The sequence below is a fragment of the Triticum urartu genome, chromosome 2A, assembly GCF_056163025.1.
Source record: "Triticum urartu cultivar PI428250 chromosome 2A, HENAU_Tu73, whole genome shotgun sequence".
NCBI classification, from domain to species: domain Eukaryota; kingdom Viridiplantae; phylum Streptophyta; class Magnoliopsida; order Poales; family Poaceae; genus Triticum; species Triticum urartu.
In genome coordinates this window covers 104,299,990-104,322,422 of record NC_141874.1, presented here as the reverse complement: position 1 = coordinate 104,322,422, position 22,433 = coordinate 104,299,990, and the positions used below count along the sequence as shown (strand labels likewise).

Below are 22,433 nucleotides of genomic sequence, written 5' to 3'. Positions count from 1 at the left end.
GAGAGAGATCAAACACATAGCTACTGGTACATACCCTCAGCCCCGAGGGAGAACTACTCCCTCCTCATCATGGAGAGCACCGGGATGATGAAGATGGCCACCAGAGAGGGATTCCCTCTTCGGCAGGGTGCCGGAACGGGTCTAGATTGGTTTTCAGTGGCTACGGAAGCTTCAGGCGGCGGTACTCCCGATCTATTCTATTCCTCGAAGTTTTTAGGGTATATGGGTATATATGGGAGGAAGAAATACGTCGGTGGACCTCTGGGCTGTCCACGAGGCAGGGGGTGCGCCTAGGGGGTGGGCGCGCCCCCACCCTCGTGGGCAGCCTGGGACTATCCTAGTCCATCTCCAATACTCCGTGGGCTTCTTCTGGTCCAAAAATAAGTTCCGTGAAGTTTCAGGTCAATTGGACTCCGTTTGATTTTCCTTTTCTGCGATACTCTAAAACAATGAAAAAAACAAAAACTGGCATTGGGCTCTGGGTTAATAGGTTAGTCCCAAAATAATATAGAAGTGTCTAATAAAGCCCATAAACATCCCAAACAGATAATATAATAGCATGGAACAATCAAAAATTATAGATGCGTTGGAGACGTATCAGCATCCCCAAGCTTAATTCCTGCTCGTCCTCAAGTAGGTAAATGATAAAAACAGAATTTTTGATGTGGAATGCTACCTAACATATTCATCATGTATTTCTCTTTATTGTAGCAAGAATATTCAGATCCATAAGATTCAAGACAAAAGTTTAATATTGACATAAAAATAATAATACTTCAAGCATACTAACTAAGCAATCATGTCTTCTCAGAATAACATGGCCAAAGAAAGTTTGTCCCTACAAAATCATATAGTTTGGTCATGCTCCATTTTCGTCACACAAGAATTCTCTCATCATGCACAACCCCGATGACAAGCCAAGCAATTGTTTCATACTTTACTAATCTCAAACTTTTTTCAACTTTCACGCAATACATGAGCGTGATCCATGGATATAGCACTATTGGTGGAATAGAATATAATGAGGGGGCTATGTGGAGAAGACAAAAAGGAGAAAGTCTCACATCGACGCGGCTATCAATGGGCTAGGGAGATGCCCATCAATTTATGTCAATGCAAGGATTAGGGATTGCCATGCAACGGATGCACTAGAGCTATAAATGTATGAAAGCTCAACAAAAGAAACTAAGTGGGTGTGCATCCAACTTGCTTGCTCACGAAGACCTAGGGCATTTGAGGAAGCCCATTGTTGGAATATACAAGCCAAGTTCTATAATCAAAACTTCCCAGTAGTATATGAGAGTGACAAAACAAGAGACTCTCTATCATGGAGATCATAGTGCTACTCTTAAGCACAAGTGTGGAAAAAAAGGATAGTAGCATTGTCCCTTTTGTATTTTTTTTATTTGGCCTTTCTTTTTTTCTCTTTTTTTTATTTGTCCTTTCCTTTTTTTATTTGGCCTGTTTTCTCTTTTTTGGGACAATGCTCTATTAATGATGATCATCACACTTCTATTTATTTACAACTCAAAGATTACAACTTGATACTAGAACAAGATATGACTCTATATGAATGCCTCCGGCGGTGTACCGGGATTGCGATGAATCAAGAGTGACATGTATGAAAAATTATGAACGGTGGCTTTGCCACAAATACGATGTCAACTACATGATCATGCAAAGCAATATGACAATGATGGTGCGTATCATAATAAAAAGGAACGGTGGAGAGTTGCATGGCAATATATCTCGGAATGGCTATGGAAATGCCATAATAGGTAGGTATGGTGGCTGTTTTGAGTAAGATATAAGGAGGTTTATGTGCGACAAAGCGTATCGTATCACGGGGTTTGGATGCACCGGCGAAGTTTGCACCAACTCTCAATGTGAGAAAGGGCAATGCACGGTACCGAAGAGGCTAGCAATGATGGAAGGGTAAGAGTGCATATAATCCATGGACTCAACATTAGTCATAAAGAAATCGCATACTTATTGCAAAAATCTACAAGTCATCAAAAACCAAGCATTATGCGCATGCTCCTAGGGGGATAGATTGGTAGGAAAATACCATCGCTCGTCCCCGACTGCCACTCATAAGGAAGACAATCAAATAACACCTCATGTTTCAAATTTGTTACACAACGTTTACCATACGTGCATGCTACGGGACATGCAAACTTCAACACAAGTATTTCTCAAATTCACAACTACTCAACTAGCATGACTCTAATAGAACCATCTCCATATCTCAAAACAATTATCAAGTATCAAACTTCTCTTAGTATTCAATGCACTTCATATGAAAGTTTTTATTATACCCATCTTGGATGCCCATCATATTAGCACTAGTTTCATAACCAAATCAAATTACCATGCTGTTCAAAAGACTCTCAAAATAATATAAGTGAAGCACAAGAGCTCATCTATTTCTTCAAAATAAAACCACCACCGTGCTCTAAAAAGATATAAGTGAAGCACTAGAGCAAATGACAAACTACTCCGAAAGATATAAGTGAAGACCAATGTAGTCGAATAATTATGCAACTATGTGAAGACTCTCTAACATTTAAGAATTTCAGATCTTGGTATTTTATTCAAACATAAAGCAAAACTAAATAAAATAAAATGACGCTCCAAGCAAAACACATATCATCTGGTTAATAAAAATATAGCTCCAAGTAAAGTTACCGATGAACGAAGACGAAAGAGGGGATGCCTTCCGGGGCATCCCCAAGCTTAGGCTTTTGGTTGTCCTTGAATATTACCTTGGGGTGCCTTGGGCATCCCCAAGCTTAGGCTCTTTCCACTCCTTATTCCATAGTCCATCGAATCTTCACCCAAAACTTGAAAACTTCACAACACAAAACTTAACAGAAAACTCGTGAGCTCCGTTAGCGAAAGAAAACAAAACACCAATTCAAGGTATTGTAATTAACTCATTATTTATTTATATTGGTGTTAAACCTACTATATTCCAACTTATCTATGGTTTATAAACTATTTAACTAGCCATAGACCCATCAAAATAAGCAAACAACACACGAAAAATAGAATATGTCAAAAACAGAACAGTCCGTAGTAATCTGTAACTAACGCAAACTTCTGGAACCCCAAAAATTCTAAAATAAATTGCTGGACATGAGGAATTTATATATTAATCATCGGCAAAAATAATTAACTAAATAGCACTATCCAATAAAAAATGTCAGCAATTCTCGTGAGCGCTAAAGTTTCTGTTTTTTACAGTAAGATCGACAAGACTTTCCCCAAGTATTCCCAACGGTTCTACTTGGCACAAACACTAATTAAAACATAAAAACTCAATCATAACAGAGGCTAGAAAAACTATTTATTACTAAACAGGAGCAAGGGACAAAAATAAAATTGGGTTGCCTCCCAACAAGCGCCATCGTTTAACGCCTCTAGCTAGGCATGATGATTTCAATGATGCTCACATAAAAGATAGGAATTGAAACATAAAGAGAGCATCATGAAGAATATAACTAGCAAATTTAAGGCTAACTCACTTCCTATGCATAGGGATTTTCTGAGCAAACAACTCATGGGAACAATAATCAACTAGTATAGGCAGGCAAAACAAGCATACCTTTAAAACTTTAAGCACATAGAGAGGAAACTTGATATTATTGCAATTCCTACAAGCATATATTCCTCCCTCATAATAATTTTCAGTAGAATCATGAATGAATTCAACAATATAACCAGAAGCTAAAGCATTCTTTTCATGATCTACAAGCATAGAAATTTTATTACTCTCCACATAAGCAACTTTCTTCTCATGAATAGTAGCGGGAGCAAACTCAACGAAATAACTATCATGTGAGGCATAATCCAATTGAAAACTAAAATCATGATGACAAGTTTCATGGTTATCATTATTCTTTATAGCATACAAGTCATCACAATAACCATCATAGATAGCAACTTTGTTCTCACAATCAATTGGAACCTCTTCCGGAATAGTGGATTCATCACTAAATAAAGTCATGACCTCTCCAAATCCACTTTCATAAATATAATCATCATAAATAGGAGGCGTGCTATCATCAAAATAAATTTGCTCATCAAAACTTGGGGGACAAAAAATATCATCTTCATCAAACATAGCATCCCCAAGCTTGTGGCTTTGCATATCATTAGCATCATGGGTATTCAAGGAATTCATACTAACAACATTGCAATCATGCTCATCATACAAAGATTTAGTGCCAAACATTTTATAGATTTCTTCTTCTAGAACTTGAGCACAATTATCGGAATCCTTATTCTCACGAAAGACATTAAAAAGATGAAGCATATGAGGCAACCTTAATTCCATTTTTTTGTACTTTTCTTTTATAGACTAAACTAGTGATAAAACAAAAAACAAAAAGATTCGATTGCAAGATCTAAATATATACCTTCAAGCGCTAACCTCCCCGGCAATGGCGCCAGAAAAGAGCTTGATGTCTACTACACAACCTTCTTCTTGTAGACGTTGTTGGGCCTCCAAGTGCAGAGGTTTGTAGGACAGTAGCAAATTTCCCTCAAGTGGATGACCTAAGGTTTATCAATCCGTAGGAGGCGTAGGATGAAGATGGTCTCTCTCAAGCAACCCTGCAACCAAATAACAAAGAGTCTCTTGTGTCCCCAACACATCCAATACAATGGTAAATTGTATAGGTGCACTAGGTCGGCGAAGAGATGGTGATACAAGTGGTATATGGATAGTAGATAAAGGTTTTTGTAATCTGAAAATATAAAAACAGCAAGGTAACTAATGATAAAAGTGAGCACAAACGGTATTGCTGTGTGTTGAAACAAGGCCTAGGGTTAATACTTTCACTAGTGCAAGTTCTCTCAACAATAATAACATAATTAGATCATATAACTATCCCTCGACATGCAACAAAGAATCACTCCAAAGTTACTAATAGCGGAGAACAAACGCAGAGATTATGGTAGGGTACGAAACCACCTCAAAGTTATTCTTTTCGATCAATCTGTTGGGCTATTCCTATAAGTGTCACAAACAGCCCTAGAGTTCGTAGTAAAATAACACCTTAAGACGCAAATCAACCGAAACCCTAATGTCACCTAGATACTCCAATGTCACCTCAAGTATCCGTGGGTATGATTATACGATATGCATCACACAATCTCAGATTCATCTATTCAACCAACACAAAGAACTTCAAAGAGTGCCCCAAAGATTCTACCGGAGAGTCAAGACGAAAATGTGTGCCAACCAGTATGCATAGTTTCATGGGAGGAACCCGCAAGTTGATCACCAAAACATACATCAAGTGGATCAATAGAATACCCCATTGTCACCACAGGTATCCCACGCAAGACATACATCAAGTGTTCTCAAATCCTTAAAGACTCAATCCGATAAGATAACTTCAAAGGGAAAACTCAATCCATTACAAGAGAGTAGAGGGGGAGAAACATCATAAGATCCAACTATAATAGCAAAGCTCGCGATACATCAAAATCGTACCACCTCAAGAACACGAGAGAGAGAGAGAGATCAATAACATAGCTACTGGTACATACCCTCAGCCCCGAGGGAGAACTACTCCCTCCTCGTCATGCAGAGCACATGGATGATGAAGATGGCCACCGGAGAGGGATTCCCCCTCCGGCAGGGTGCCAGAACGGGTTTAGATTGGTTTTCGGTGGCTACTGAGACTTCTGGCGACGGAACTCCCGATCTATTCTGTTCCTCAATGTTTTTAGGGTATATGGGTATATATGGGAGGAAGAAGTACGTCGGTGGACCTCCGGGCTGTCCACGAGGCAGGGGGGCGCGCCCAGGGGGGTGGGCGCGCCCCCACCCTCGTGGGCAGCCCGGGACTCTCCTGGTCCATATCTGATACTCCGTGGGCTTGTTCTGGTCCAAAAATAAGTTCCGCGAAGTTTTAGGTCAATTGGACTCCGTTTGATTTTCCTTTTCTGCGATACTCTAAAACAATAAAAAAAACAGAAACTGGCACTGGGCTCTGGGTTAATAGGTTAGTCCCAAAAATAATATAAAAGTGTTTAATAAAGCCCATAAACATCCAAAATATATAATATAATAGCATGGAACAATCAAAAATTATAGATACGTTGGAGACGTATCAGCGGCCCCCTTTCCTTCTCCCTCTCCCCCCTTTCCCCTTTCCCCTTTCCCCTTTTCGTTAGTTGGAAGGAGGGGGCCGAATCCTACTTGGACTAGGAGTCCAAGTAGGACTCCCCCCTTGGCGTGCCCCCCATGGGCCGGCCACCTCCTCCTCCCCCCTTTATATGCGAGGGCGCGGGGCACCCCAAAGCCACACCAAGATATATCTTAGCTGTGTGCGGTGCCCCCCTCCACAGCTTACCAACCCGGTCGTATTGTCGTAGTGCTTAGGCGAAGCCCTGCGCGGATCACATCATGAACACCGTCGCCACTCTGTCGTGCTGATGGAACTCTCCCTCGACCCTCTATTGGATCAAGATCTCGAGGGACGTCATCGTGCTAAACGTGTGCTGAACTCGGAGGTGCCGTACGTTCGATACTTGGACCGGTTGGATCGTGAAGACATTCGAGTACATCAACCGCGTTACATAACGCTTCCGCTTTCGGTCTACGAGGGTACATGGACACACTCTCCCCTCTTGTTGCTATGCATCTCCTAGTTAGATCTTGCATGATCGTAGGAATTTTTTTGAATTACTACGTTCCCCAACAGCTCTTCCTCTCCACGCTGATGACCGGTCTTATTGACGACCTCACGCTGCTGATCACGCCGTCCTTGGAGAATGTTGTGGCGTACCTTCTTCTTGAGGAGACCCAGCTGAAGCAGCTGCGCTCTCGCGTGGTACACACCAACTGCACCGCCCTGCGGTGCCCCTGCTCCACTATCTATGGCGCCGCAGCTGTGGCCTCCGGCTCACTACCCACCTCAGTCGGCTCCCGCTAGCCAAGCGCCTCCGGACTGCAACCGCTAGTGCCGGCATGGCCACGCCGGCAACGGTGGTCTGCCCAATGGCGGCAACGGTAGGTAGCCACGCCCCTCTCCCCCCCCGACCAGATGACGCCGATGGGTAGATCGCTGCCCGGAGAGAGAACACCAATTAGGGCGCATAGAAACTCAGAAGACCATGAAAGCTGGACGAATCCAAATGGATCCTCCGAATATCCAAACCGGCCGGATCCTGGTAGACCGGCTAGTCAAACTTCCTACGCTAGTGGTAAGCACACCAACGAAAGAGGGGGAAGGGCAACAAAACAATAATTCTGAAACTGGAAAAGTGCCATCGTCGTCGCGCTGCTCCAAACCAAACATGAAGATCCCCGAAAGAAAACCTGAGATAAATTACCCACAGCGATGTATGCCAAATCCGGGTTTGAGACAGAACATGTCGCCATCTATAGCCATTTGTTGATCCCGATCCTAGCTAGGACGGGCTACCGTAAAAGCCCGCCGCGATGGATTCGTCTGTCCTCCACCAGCTTGACCAACGACAGAATCGAACAGCGCCTGATGAAGACCTTCACTCGAACTTCTCCGACTGCAGAAGCCCACCAAGACTTCCCAAGAAAATTGCCCCTAAACCGGTCCTTCGTGCTGGGTGAGACAAGAAACGGTGACAGGCAACTAGGGTTTGGAATATCGCCTTAGCCCTCTTTCTCTCACCAAGTGCTACCTTTTAAATTATAATTGATTTGGAGAAGTGTACTTTCATGCGTGTAACTTGATTTTTTGTTTCCCCCATGGGCGACCCAGACATAACCTAGCTGCCGCCAGAACGTACATATCCATACCTCTCTCTCTTACCACCGCCGAGCGAACCCCGAGTGGCATTGGCGGCAGGGGGGCTATTCGTCCCATCTCGCGATGCCATGGCAACTGCGGGGCGCTCGGTCGAGGAGGTGGTAGTCCCCGTGGAGAGACGGCGCTAGCAGAGGCGGCGAGCACGTGGCTCGCGCATGGAGGCACGTGGTGTGTGGGCTCAGGCTTTGCTAGAGTTGTCTATGCATGACAGACTAGCCTAGCAAGATCTATGCAACGATCCCTCTGAAGATGTGACTGCGGAAGATGGCGGCGGCGGACCCTAGAGCGTGCACATACGGTGCGCGTTGAGGGACGCCTAGACCGGTTGGTACTCTCAACTTGTCGAGCGGACGGCTTTTGACGCCCCTGTCTATTCATGCAGTCTGGGCACATCTTTATGTATGTAGGTGTAGCAACTTTGTTCACCTCGAAGGTGGCTTTGGTTTGATCTTTGTATTTATTTTGTCAGCCTTTGATGAATAAATTAATAAAGATGGTTACATGCATTATTTTGATGCAGAGGCTAGTGGTAATCCTCCTTTCGGGGAAAAGAACTTGCTTTTTTGTTAACCCTGTTGCAGGTTGCATTTTCATAAAAGTAAGTTACACTTTTCTGGACCAATGGGATTTAAAAAAATACTGAACCACTTAGAATTGGTAGAACTGTTCTAATAAATCAAGAAAGGTAAGAATGGAACATAAGTCACTATTCGCTATTGGTGGTTTATTATTACAAAGATGCTTGCATTTTCAAATCACTATATGTTCCACAAAATACCTCCCCTTCTTCGATTCCTCTCGCACAACACGGGAAAAGTGCTCAAGTGTGCTAGTCTAGCACGTTGTGTCTGTTGAAAAATTTGAACTGCTTATAGAATCTCTGTTTGTGGTTGACATTTTTATTCTTATTATTTCTAGTCCGACAATCTTCAGATTCACAGAGTCATAAGCTTCTTGCTCAATTTCGGATGGGCCAAAGTGCACAAATGATAAAATAATAAGAACGGAGTTTTCTAACAAAAGATGTGGATTTCTAATAGAGTGCATGGCAGAGAGGAAAATAAAGAGACATGCATGATGAACCAAACAGTATTAGACACCGATAGAAGAAGAAGATAAGATGTTTCACACATAAAACCAAAAATAAGCCAGATGTAAAAAACTTAAAAGGGAGGAACCAGCCATGTGCTGGCTTAGGAGTAAGAAGTAGGGGGCCTTAATGACGGCGCGTACCCTTTAGGGTTTCATTCCTCTAAGGAGGTGTTTGTTTCGTCCAGTGGTAACGTAAATGTAAATGGAACCTGATTACGGACTGTAACAACACCGGACTGGGCAAACCTCATTTTGTTTGGTTCTACAGTGTAAAGGAAACAGGTACCTAAACAGTGTTTGGTTTGACACAGTAACAGGTACCTTTCCACGTACAGAACACAGCATGGGCTTTCAAATGCATCAAACAAGCACATAATTTAGAAATATTTTTGCATTCATCCAATGCAAAGACATCTTTTAACCAGAATTTGGCTCCACTTTAAAGATTACACATTTTTAAAATGAAAATGATATGAACTCGGAATTCAACGACACTTCGAAATAAACTACATAATTAGTCCCTAAAATTGTTTTTATATTATAGAATAAATAGAAAGGCCAAGTTCACAATCTTGCAAAGAAGCTTTGCTTTTCCATTGATCTTCATCTTCCACGCCACACCACCGATCCCATTTTCTGATGAACCTTGCTTATTTTCTCATCTGCCGATAAGCACGAGTTAAAATGAGGATAAAGAAACACACAAGCAACAACGAGTAATAAAAAAATTAAGAGAAACTATAACATGATTGTTCTTTCTCATCAACACTTTGACGAAGGAAAAGGTGGGAACCTACTCCATGCATTTCAACACTTTGACAAAGATAACAATAGGAAAATGGTGTATACTGCAAGACCAATGAAATGAAAATCACTCTCTTAGCTAACACAGACTATAATGGTGTATACTGCAAGAACATATACTAAAATATGGTGGAAAGGATGAGATCTACTCCATGCTTTTCAACACTTTTGACAAATATATAACAATAGTATTATATATAACAAAGGTACAATGGATCCAAAAAAACTTGCACATCAGAAGCCTAATTAAGTCATATACAAATACAACTGTTGCATATGGATAGGAAAATTGCATATCAGAAAACTACAGGAACAGTCAACCCGTATCTAGTTGATATGCATGTAGATATCACCGTCGATCTACTGTCACGCAAAGTTCCAAGTACCAGGATATGATTTCACACCAGAAAGCTAAAGAAGATGGTCCAATTGACAGCACGAACATGCATCGAACAAGACACATTCCTTCCTTTTTGTGACCAGCCAACCTAATTCATCTATTTGCCTAGTTACCTAACTAGAGAGATCAAGAACACATCAGAAAAATACAAAGGACAGACCACCAATTATACTCCACTAGTCATCCACTGATAAAAGAACAGATCAAGAACACATATTTTTTTTACTTCAAGATCAAGAACAGATCAAGAATAGATCATTAATAGACATCAACCTATAACAAATCATTAATAGATCAAGAACACATTTTTTACTTCAAGATCAAGAACAGATGGAAATATATGCTATACATCAACCTATAACAGATCATTAGTAGATCAAGAACAGATCAAGGACGCATATTTTTTTACTTCAAGATCAAGAACAGATCAAGGACGCATATTTTTGTACTTCAAGATCAAGAATAGATGTATTAGTAATCCTAACCTTGAGATCTACAGTAGGAGAGTGACGGAGGAGGAAGAGATCGATCCGGAGATGGGCGGATGGGCCTTGCTGCTCCTCGTACGCGGCTTCAATGGTCCACCCTCACCGGCATCGGAGGCGGCTGGTGTGGTCGTTCCTAGCGACTGGTGTGGTGAGGTCAACCCGGCGGCTGGACCAGGAGGAGAGGGTCGAAGGGGGTCGAGGGGAGGTGGTGGCGCGGCGGCGCTGGACTGGAAGGGAGGCGGCGGGGCGGCGGCGCAGCGGCGTGGGACTCGAAGGGAGGCGGCGGTGCAGACAAATCGAGGGGAGGAGCGAGTCACGAGGAAGAGCGGAGTCGGGGGCGGTAAGGAACCCTCTACCGGTGGGGGGTGGGGGGTATTGTTTGTTAATTGACCTGGAACTGATTATAGAGGAACGTGATTACGGAGGTGTCTCACCAAACGCCCGTAAGGGTATCCGTTTACACTGTAAACAGGCGACGGGCAGAATTTGACGAAACAAACACCTCCTAAGACGGTCGCCAAGGAGATAACAGCCCCCTGATCGAGTCTAGATCGGAGTCTTTTCCAATCGAATCAACAGAAGGGTGATCGTAAGATTGAAACAAGCCTACGTAATCTTGATGTGCCCTAACATGGCGAACGAAAACTCGGCGACATCTAAGGGTGGATGCGGAGAGGGGAGGACGGATGGAAAAGAGGTGGTGATGCAAGTGGGGGCCCGGCTGACTCCCTGAATGATCAGCTGCGGTACCTCAATCTTAGGGAAGACGAGGAAGAAGATGTGGTGCTGGAGGAAGATTTAGAGGAGCTGGAAAAGGATGTTGAATTCATGGCTCTCGTGAGGGTTCATACCACTCGAAGATTCAGTCATGGAGCGTTCTACGGCACAATGAGATCTGCATGGAATCTTGCCCAAGAAGTGTAGTTTAGGGCAATCGAGGACAACTTGTTCTCTGTTCAACTGACATGCCTGGGGGATTGGGAATGAGTCATGAAGGATGGACCTTGGATATTCAGGAACTGCCCGGTGTTGCTTGCACCTTAGATGGTTGGTCGGAAGCTAGTCAGGTGGAGCTCTTTACCTATCAAGTATGGGTGAGAGTTATGGGGTTGAAGGAGAAGATGCGCTCAGGTAGTATTGCAGGTCAGCTAGCAACCAAGGCAGGAGAGGTGGTACGTGTGGATGTGCGATTTGTTAAAGGGCAGGGTGGAGGCATTAGGGTACGAGTGACTTTGGAGGTGCGAAAACCATTAACGAGGTGTGCTACCTTGACATTGAGGAAGCGCAAAGTGTATTTTAACTTCGAATATGAGAAGATGCCAATTTTCTGTGGTGTTTGTGGCTTTGTGGGTCACGTTGCAAAGGAACACGGTAATGGAATTCATGACGAGAGTGCGATCATATACCTCTCATCTTTGATTGCGCCAGAATTCAGGAGGGAAGACATGTGGATGCCTGCTGGGTCTAGGGGTAGAGGAGGAAGGACGTCAAGGGGAGGCGCTGCCAGAGAAGGTGACCGATGGGGTCATAGTCCAAGCAGCCAGCAGAAGGACGAGGATCTACGTAGTACAGCGTCCAGCCCGGACAAACCCCAAAACTTGTCCTCGACGTCTGCCAGTACCTTGAAGCGCCAGTTGGAGTTTGCTGAACAGAATCCTGGGGGTAATGGAAATCTGCTGCTGCTAACGGACGGCAGGGAAGGAGTTGGAAATATGGGACTGCCAACAGAGTTGGGTAAGAATGCAGAGGAGGAGGATGTTAATTCATAGGGAAGCAAGAGACATAAAGCTGACGAAAATGAGATTATGGACTTGGCAACATCAGCGGCCTCCGAGAAGGAGGACCGCCGGGCCTAATGTGTACCCTTGCGTGGAACTGCCGGGGAGGGTGGAACCGTCGGACAGTTCGAGAACTACTGGCCTTGTGCAAGACACATAACCCCAATCTGGTCATCATTTGTGAGACTAAGCAATCAGAGGAGAAAATGGAGAAGTTGTGTTGGCGATTGGGTTTGCGTGGATATGAAGGAGCGGGAAGTGATGGAAGAAGTGGCGGATTGGCGTTGTTTTGGCACGAGTCTTTGCATGTGGAAATATGTGGAAAGAGCAATCGTTATATAGATGTCTGTGTCCGGGAGAAACCAAATGACCCACCATGGCGTGCCACCTTTGTATATGGTGAACCAAGAGTAGAGAACAGACATCTCATGTGGAGCTTGCTAAACAACCTACGATCTCGTAGTGATGATCCATGGGTTGTCATCAGGGACTACAACGAGGCATTATGGCAGCATGAGCACATGTCAAGATGTGCACGACCGGAACCACAAATGTCAGCATTCAGAGATGTGTTAGCTACTTGTGAGCTGATGGACTTGGGGTTTCGGGGCTTCCCATTTACATATGACAACCATCAAGCAGGTGAGAATAATGTGCATGTTAGGCTGGACCGTGCATGTGCAGACACATCTTGGAGAGATTTATTTCCATCGGCGGCAGTGGAACACTTGGTCTCATCACGATCAGACCACTGCCCAATTATGCTGCATTGGCGTGAGTGGGAACAGAAACCTAGGTGTAATGTGGACCGGTATGAGATAGCATGGGAGAGGGAGGCTGCGTTAGGTGAAATCATAAGCAATGCTTGGGAACGTGTGCAGCCCGGAGGAAACTTGGGGAATGTTACCCAATCCCTAAAACAAGTGATGCAAGATCTGAAGTGGAGTGCTGAAAAATTTGGCAACATCCGTAAGGAGTTAGAGTCTCTCCGTAAAGAGCTAGCACAGCTCCAAGCTGAGGATGCTGATCGGAAAGCCATTAGAGAGAAGATGCAGCGTATGGATGAAATGCTATACAGAGAGGAGATGCTTTGGCTTCAGCGATCGCGTATTAGCTGGTTGAAAGAAGGTGACTGAAACACTCTGTACTTTCAGCAGAAGGCGGTTTGGAGGGCTCGAAAAAATTATATCAAGAAACTGAAAAAGGAGGATGGGAACTGGAGTACTGTACCTTTAGATATGGAGAGGATGGCATCTTCATATTTCAAGGAGTTGTATACAAAAGATCCAACTCTGGACCAGCTTCAATTCTGTCGTTGGTAAAAAGGAGGGTTACTTCAGAGATGAATGAACTTTTATTAAAGGATTTTTTAGAGGAGAAAATTAGTAGTGCGCTCTTCCATATTGGCCCGTTGAAGGCCCCAGGCCCAGATGATTTTTTGGCGCGTTTCTACCAACGTAATTGGGCAACGATGGAAAAAGAAATTGTGGCGCTTGTACAATAGTTTTTCCATGAGGGAAAAATGCCTTCGGGTGTTAATGAGACGTGTATAGTGATGATCCCAAAAGTGCATCCGCCAGAAACTATGAAAGATTTCAGGCCAATATCATTATGCAATGTACTGTACAAGATAGTCTCAAAGTGTTTAGTAAATAGACTACGTCCCTTGCTTGATGAGATTATATCCGAACACCAAAGTGCCTTTGTTCCAGGACGGCTGATATCGGATAATGCTTTGATCGCCTTTGAGTGTTTCTACCATATCCAACAGGAACGGAAACCAGAAAGGACCAGTTGTGCCTACAAGTTGGACTTATCAAAGGCGTATGATCGAGTTGATTGGGGGTTCTTGGGAAGTGCTATGAGGAGAATGAGCTTTGCTGAGAGATGGATTGGGTGGATTATGCAATGTGTCACAACAGTGAGCTACGCCGTGAAATTCAATGGCAAGCTACTGGAACGGTTTGCCCCGATGAGAGGGCTGCGCCAAGGGGACCCTTTATCACCCTTTTTGTTCCTCTTTGTTGCAGATTCCCTTTCGGCATTAATACAGGAGGCGGTGGATACAAGAAAACTTGCGCATGTTAACATCTGTCCCACAGCGCCGGTGATTTCCCACTTACTATTTGCAGATGATACGTTATTGTTTTTTAAGGCAAGTGAAGATCAGGCAGGGGTGGTCAAAGGCATCCTAAATCGTTATGCACTTGGCACTGGCAGCTCATCAACCCGGTCAAGTGTAGCATTTTATTTGGAGACTCATGTCCAGAGTTTAAGAAGCATGAAATTAAGGAAATACTAGAGATCACCCAGAATCAGTTTGAGGATAAATATTTGGGTCTCCGTGTTACGGAGGGAAGAATGAGTAAAGGTAGGTTTGAGACTCTTCAAGCCAAACTTATTAAAAGGTTAGTTGATTGGGGGGAACGATGGATGTCAAGTGCGGCAAAAGAAGTTTTGATTAAATTCGTCGCACAATCTATTCCAACATATGTCATGAGCGTATTCAAGTTACCTATGTCATATGCGATGATCTGAATCATCTGATTAGAGGATATTGGTGGGGTGTTGAAAAAGGGAAGCACAAGACTCACTGGATTGCATGGGATAAACTGTTACTCCCAAAGAATCAAGGTGGACTGGGCTTCCGGGATATGCGCCTTTTCAACCAAGCTTTACTAGCCAGGCAAGCATGGAGATTACTGGACAGACCGGACAGCCTGTGTTCAAGATTGATGAAAGCCAAATACTACCTCCATGGAAGTTTAATTGACACAGTGTTTAGTGGTGCTGCATCCCCGGGATGGAGAGCGATATTGAATATGGCCTCGAACTCCTGAAGAAAGGAATAATATGGAGAATAGGAGATGGGGAGAGTGTACGTGTTTGGCGAGATCCATGGCTTCCTAGAGATGCTTCGAGAAGGCCATTGTCTGAGAAAGGGGTGTGTAGATACACAAGAGTGGTTGATTTCTTGCTGCCTGATGGGACATGGAACATAGGAAGGGTCCGTCAATTCTTTATACCGGCAGATGCGGACGTCATTCTTGGGATACGACCTTCTAGGAGGCAAGGAGATGACTTTGTGGCGTGGCACCCAACAAAGGATGGTATGTTCTCGGTATGGAGTGCGTATCACCTCGCAGTCGAAGATAATCTGCGATCACAAGGTGGCAGCTCAAGACCAAGGGGAGATAGACCTATCCTGAAGCTTTTCTGGAACATTCAGGTGCCACAAAAAATGAAGATTTGTGCCTGGAAATTGATCAAGGAAGGACTCCCCACAAGACAATTGAAGAAGGACCGTCATCTGGATGAAAATGACATTTGTCTCAGATGTGGTAGTGAGGTGGAAGACTCGTTTCATGTTGTAGTAACATTCCCGAGGGCGCACACAGTGTGGGAGGCTATGAGGGAGGATTGGGAACTACCGGACCGGGAAGAACTCTTTAATTCTGGGCCGGAGTGGTTGCTTGATCTCCTAGCCCGAACAGTTGAAAGGGTAAGGAAGAACGTGATCATGCTAATATGGAGGAACTCGCAGTTGAGAAATGATCAACTCCATGAAAAACCAGTACCACCAGTGCATGTAACGAGGAGTTACTTGGCCAGCTATATGAGCTCACTGCTGCAGATTCAATGCAAAGATGGCCGTGACCCGATTAAAGGAAAAGGGATCGCTGATGGTGGATACGATCAGCCAGTACACAAGAATAAGGCCGATGTACACGCTCCGTGGCCGGTGCCGGCGGAGGGCTGCCTTGCTATATCAGTGGATGGGGCCTTCAGCGCCAAGGAGAAGGATGCAGGAGTAGGCGTGGCTGTTAGAGACTCAACAGGAGATTTGGTACTGGCATCATGCAAATACATACAATGATGTGATGATTCCCTTGAAGCTGAGTTACTTGCTGCTGTCGAAGGAGTGATGATAGCACGCACATATGCTGCAAGGCCTTTCGTCTTACAAACGGATTGCTCAAACTTAATAAAACTTGTCAACGTTCAGGGGCAAGATAAATCAAGAATTGGCCAGCTGGTGTCAGAGTTGAAGGCCGTGTTTGTTGAGGAGCGGGAGCTTTCCATCATGAAGTTAGATAGATCCCAGAATAGTGTTGCAGATTTTGTAGCCAAATTTTTGCGCTCAGAGCATCATACCGATCTGTGGTTACAGGATGCACATGAGAATCTCCAATGTCTTTTGGCTATGGATTGTAATACTATTCAATAATCAATAAAGCTCTCACTTTTCCCGCAAAAAAAAAGAAGAAGTAGGGAGCCTTCATACAAACTGATTTTGATAGAGCACTTAGTAGAATTGTTGTTACCCTCAAAAGAAAAAGAGTGTATGCATCCAGTCAGGATCGGTTGACCATACACACTTTAGGCTGTGCATCGTGCCTTTGCATGAAGGGATAATGCATACCTAAGGATGTTATAGCAGAGAAGATATATATTGCCATTGATAAATAATGATTATCAGAAAAAAATTAATTCATCAATCCCAGTGAAAAGCATTGCCGGTACGTAGTTGGCTAAGTGGCACAACAAAGATTACAACACAAATGAATAAAATGAACCGACAAGCAAAAATCTTAGTGGAAAATAAACTAGAATGGAAGATCAGAAGGCACACGCAAAAACCACGACTGAATATATAGTCTCCACCCTTGAGAGATCATCAACCGGTGTAGGGCTCGTTCACGAACCCGCATTTCTTCCTGATCTGGCCGTTGGTGCTGTTCTTCACCTCGATATTGCCCATTTTCACCATGGCATCCTCGAAATGTCTGTACCACAAGAAATCTCCGATCAACCACCAAGTGTACTTTTCCACCAATTCCTTGGTCTTTGGTGACGTCATGAGCGTTGCGTCGGAGGTGAAGAGCACTTTGCGATCCATCACGTTCCTGTAGTACTGGCTGTCCAGCACGTCGGGGGTCTTGTAGTCCTGCGGCACCGTTGGATCACTACCGGCGGGGCAGTCCTGAGTCAGCTTCCCAGCGTAGGTGGCGTCCATCGATGTGGTGGAGTTGTCCTTGGCCGGCGGCTGGAGACGGTCACGGAAGGAGGAGCAGTGCGAGCGGCCGATGCTGTGCGCGCCGGAAAGTGCAACCATGTCGGTTTGGCTGAGTCCCTTCTTGGCGAACATTTGTGTGAGGATAGTCAGGTTGGCGAAAGGTGGGGGAAGGTTCGGGAGGGTCTCATCTTTGAGGGACACCAATCCGTCATAGCGGCCGGCCGGCATGCTGAAGTTTATTTTGTAGCCGCTGAGTAACTTGCTGGCGTCACGGCCTGCGAAGGCGACGATGTCGGCGCAGGAGACGACACCAGGACATTTTTCCTCGATCTTCTTCTTGGCCGCCTCTATCACTTCGAAGCCACGCAGGCTCAAGTTTGGGATACCGAGCATCTCCGGTTCAGGCTTGCCAGCGACCTTGTTCAGGAGGACAGAGGCATCACAACCCTGAAAGCAACGATACCATAGTTAGCTTCTCAATCGTGCAGTGCACAACTATAGGCGTATATCAATCTCTCAAACTTCACTTGCGTCTGAATGTATGTGTACCTGGACAAAGCAGTCGTGGAAGAAGAGACGGATGAGCCCGGCCTTCACGCCGGCGGTGGCGTTGCGCACGGCGTCCAGCACGATCTTCTCCGCGTCAGGGCACTTGTCATTGTAGTAGCCGACCTTGAGCCCAGTGGCAGGTGGAGGCTGGGTAGAGGTAGAAGCCGGTGGGGGCGCGGGTGTGGTGGGAGTGGGGCTGGGATAGACCGGGGTAGGAGAAGGGCTCGGGGAGAGAGTAGGAGGTGGGGTAGGACTCGTCGGAGGAGAAACCGGTGGGGGCGTGGCCGGCATGGTGGGAGTGGGGGTGGGATAGCCCGGGGTAGAGCCAGGGCTAGGGCTGGGCGGAGGAGTAGCTGGTGGAGATGGGGAAGGGCTCGACGAAGGAGTCGCCGGTGGTGGGGGCGAGGGTATGATGGGAGTGGGGTCGGGCTTGGGATAGGTGTAGCCGTAGTCGGATCCTTGGCAAGCCACGGAACCGAGTACGGCGAGCACGGCGAGAAGGGCAAGCTTGGCCATCTTCCTCTGCTCGTGTCAGCTACTCTTGCTCGATCGAGGGAAGATAGAATGAAGAAAACCTGTTGTTTCGCATCTGTATTTATAGTCACGTACAGGAGAAATCGCATGCATGGTAGCGTTTGGAGCGCACGTTTGTGAGTCAACCAGCTGCCGGCCGGCCGGCAACGTGGTGGCCACACTGCAAAGTTGATGATACGCGTGACGCGGTGGCAGCGGCAGTAAGCTTGGTAGCGACTACGTGGCCATGATCCATTGCATATATGCGTCTGGCAGCTAAGCAAATCAACCCGGCTGAATATTACGACCCAAATGATAAGTCCACATCCCCCGCAAAAAAAAAATGATAAGTCCACATGATCAGGTGCGTGTTACTCCGGCGCTGACGTTTTTCTATGGCAATTCCAATTTTAGCGACACATGGTAAGTTTCTGGCAAAAATAAACTGAAATATGAAGTTATCATACTTGCCAACTAAAGTTATCATCCTCGCGTAACTAAATTTAACATCGAAAATGTTTGCAGTTGTCATGTGCTCGTACCTGACAAACGAGTGATGCAACTGCAATTTTTTTCATCATTATCTATCCCTCCTACTTGTGCGGCAAAAAAATGTATCCTACTTATAATAAACTACGTAGATATGCATGACGCGGTGGCAGCGTCAGTAAGCTAAGCAAATCAACCCGACGGGTATATTACGACCCAAATGATAAGTCCACATGACCAGGTGCATGGCAGTCGGGCTCTGACGATTTTTGATAGCAATTTTAATTTCAACGACACATGGTAAGTTCCTGTAAAAAATAAACTGAAGCACGATGTTGTCATGCTTGCTAACTAAGGTTGTCATCGTTGTGTAACTAAATTTAACGTCGAAAATGTTCGGAGTTGTCATGTGCTCGTACCTGACCAACGGGTGGTGCAACTGCAATTGTTTTCATCATTATATATCCATCCTACTTGTGCCGCAAAAAAGAAAACCGCCTACTTGTAATAAACTACGTACAGTAGAAGTTGAGATATCCCTGTTCTGTTAATTACTAATACTACAAATACAACCCTAATTTCATTTGCAAGCTAGCTATAGTAGGATAACATACGCAGGCTGACATACAACAGCTTGCGTCTGTGAGTGAACCGTGTTGACTCCAAAGAATATGTTAAAGCTATCTTTGTGCATAATGAGATATGGCACGCTACATGATTATACGCTGCTATACCTTTGTTAGATGATTTCCTGGAGCCTCATTGTCATTAGAACTTTATGATGTTGCTGCTGTTAGAGCTACATACTAATTTCAGCTATTTTATTATTTTCTCCTAACAAACAAGCTGGACCCACACTCTGTTAAGTGAAACGCTTCCCTTCACATGTGTGATAAAGAGCATTCTTCACAGGCACCGCGTGCCATCGATTCTATTCGATCTCACTGCCAAGATATGCTTTGAAATTGTTGTGCCAAATTTTTAGAGTAATCAATTTTCACGCCCATGGCTTCATAATCACTCCCTATCCTGAAATAATTGCCCGAAGCCAACTCATCTCACATCAATACCCATCTCTCACGCATCGTCCCTCCTCAACGCCATCCTCATCGTTCTCCTCGCTGTCCCGGCTCTCTCCCCTGCCAGACTGTCCCTGCTCCACATCGCGGGGCGTCGTTCCGCCCATAGGCCTCGTGGGGACTAGCCCATCAGCTGCTCGCGGAGGACCTTGCAAAGTGCATAGTCATTGTGTTTATCTCTAGCGAGATTTGACCCTACTTCACCTGCAATTGTGGCCTGATGTTGACCTTGTAGAAGCGTCCTCTATTCGAGAAGGAAGCAAGCAAGAGTGGAGTACAACAGGTTTCGCCCACCCCATCTTCATCTGACCTAATGTTTGAATCATCTCCTCATAATACTATACAACCTCTGCGTCATTAGTTGAATTCCAACATAATTGTTCTCCATAATTTGCGTGAGCTATCTATGTTAAATATCTTAGTCTATCTTGCGTTTATGGGTGTGATTTTGTGTCGTTCATTCTGTATTTGATCACTAAATCGCCGCCTTTTTCGCCTCTTCACTGTCGGCAAAGAACTGGTCATCGACATATATTCACTACGCAGAGGGAGACCGTCGACATATCTATGGACGTCGGCATATCGGCATGTAGCCGACGGACGGCTGACGTTGTCATATGTATGCTGACGGCCCTGACGGCAGCCGCCGGCATAGTTTTTATCCTATTTTATTTTAAAATTTTAAATCATTTCTTATTTTTTAATCTTTTAATTCAAATCTGACTTATCTAAACTTAACCATATACAAATATATATCAAACTGGGACTAAATTTTTCATTGATTAATAATATCCACTTTGTTTATGTTTCTGAATATGTTAAAAATACAACATCATGTGCTTTTGCAAATAGGTCCTTATACTTTACCAAAATCACAAGTAATTCATACTTGCATGGATATTGACAAATTTTGTATTTTTTGATCAGAACCTTGAAAGGATTCTATTGGTATACTATGCTTTCAAATTTGAACAAACTAAAATCATGTTTGCTTCAAATTTGCAGAAAAGAAATTCTTGTTTTGACTTTCTAGTATATTTTCCATTCCTTGGCAAAATGAGACAAATTTTATATCTATTTGCATCAGCAAGTTTCAAGGATTAGAAAAATAATGTTTTTACACATGAGTTGCAACTCACAGAGGTTCGACACTTAGAGGGGGAACTACCACCATGGGTAACCCGGAAGGAATCTTTTGATAACTTGGGCTCTAACTTGTTTTTGACATTCCTATGGGCTAGCAACCATGTAGAAAAGTCTGTTGGTGAAACGTTGTTCATCGCCGGTCGAAGCCCTAGATCTCTTGGTCAAACGAGACAGGGTTAGGCCCATCCGGGGTCTTTGGAGGGTAGCAATCCCACCAAAACTTGTGTTGTGTCGTAAAACATGTCTAAAAGTGTCGTAATACATGTCTAAAAGTGTCGTAATACATGTCTATAGTGTGACCCGCTTCATAGACGGCACTAATGCATGTACTTAGATCGAGTAGGAAACTGCCGCCACGGGTAACCCAAAGGGAATCTTGTGATAACTTTGGATCAAACTTTATTTTTTGTGTCCCTATGGGCTAACCTATCACAACCAAGTAGAAAAGTCCATTCGTATAACGCCGTTCGTCGTCGGTCAAAACCAAATATTTCCCGGCGAAACGGGCCAGGGTTAGGCCACTTCGGGATCTTCGGAGGGTAACAAGAAAACTTGTATTGTGTCCTCATACATATCTTAAAGTGTGGTGGTGGTGGGGCGGGGGGGGGGGGGGGTTAAACACCTAATACACAGCTCCGGAGTGTGCCCCCTTCACAGGCGGCAGAACCGCCTGCACTTAGGGCGGGAAACTGCCACCACATGTAGCCCGGAGGATATCTTGTGATGACTTGGGATCAAACTTTGTTTTTCATGTTCTTATGGGCTAACCTAGCACAACTAGGTAGAAAAGTCCATTGCTGGAACACCGTCCATTGCCGGTCAATGCCCTATAACTCGCGGTCAGACGGGTCAAGATTAGACTGCTCGGGGGTCTTCGTTGGCTAGCAATCCAACCAAAACTTCATTGTGACCTCATACATGTCAGAAAGTGTGGTGAGAGACTTAAACACCCAATACACAGCTCCAGAGTGTGACCCTCTTCACGGAAGGCAATAACACCGAGGAAACATTCAACAATTTTGTCCTTTTTTGAATTGTTCGGATTGCTTATCACATGTGTCTCCGATGAGCTCTTGAAGGAAATATGACCAAGAGGCAATAATAAAGTTGTTATTTATATTTCCTTATATCATGATAAATGTTTATTATTCATGCTAGAATTGTATTAACCGGAAACTTAGTACATGTGTGAATACATAGACAAAACAAGAGTGTCCCTAGTATGCATCTACTTGACTAGCTCATTAATCAAAGATGGTTAAGTTTCCTGACC

General features: G+C 44.5%; 1 protein-coding gene across 1 annotated transcript; it reads right to left on the bottom strand.

Annotated features, from left to right (window-relative positions):
• Positions 1-16,872: 16,872 nt before the first annotated feature.
• Positions 16,873-18,482, bottom strand: LOC125541156 (peroxidase 2). The gene is made up of 2 exons (XM_048704625.2): positions 17,934-18,482; positions 16,873-17,831 (listed from the first exon to the last, which is right to left on the bottom strand). Exons 1-2 carry the CDS (start codon positions 18,447-18,449, stop codon positions 17,046-17,048), a joined length of 1,302 nt encoding a protein of 433 aa, XP_048560582.1. The 5' UTR covers positions 18,450-18,482; the 3' UTR covers positions 16,873-17,045.
• Between the last annotated feature and the right edge of the window lie 3,951 nt (positions 18,483-22,433).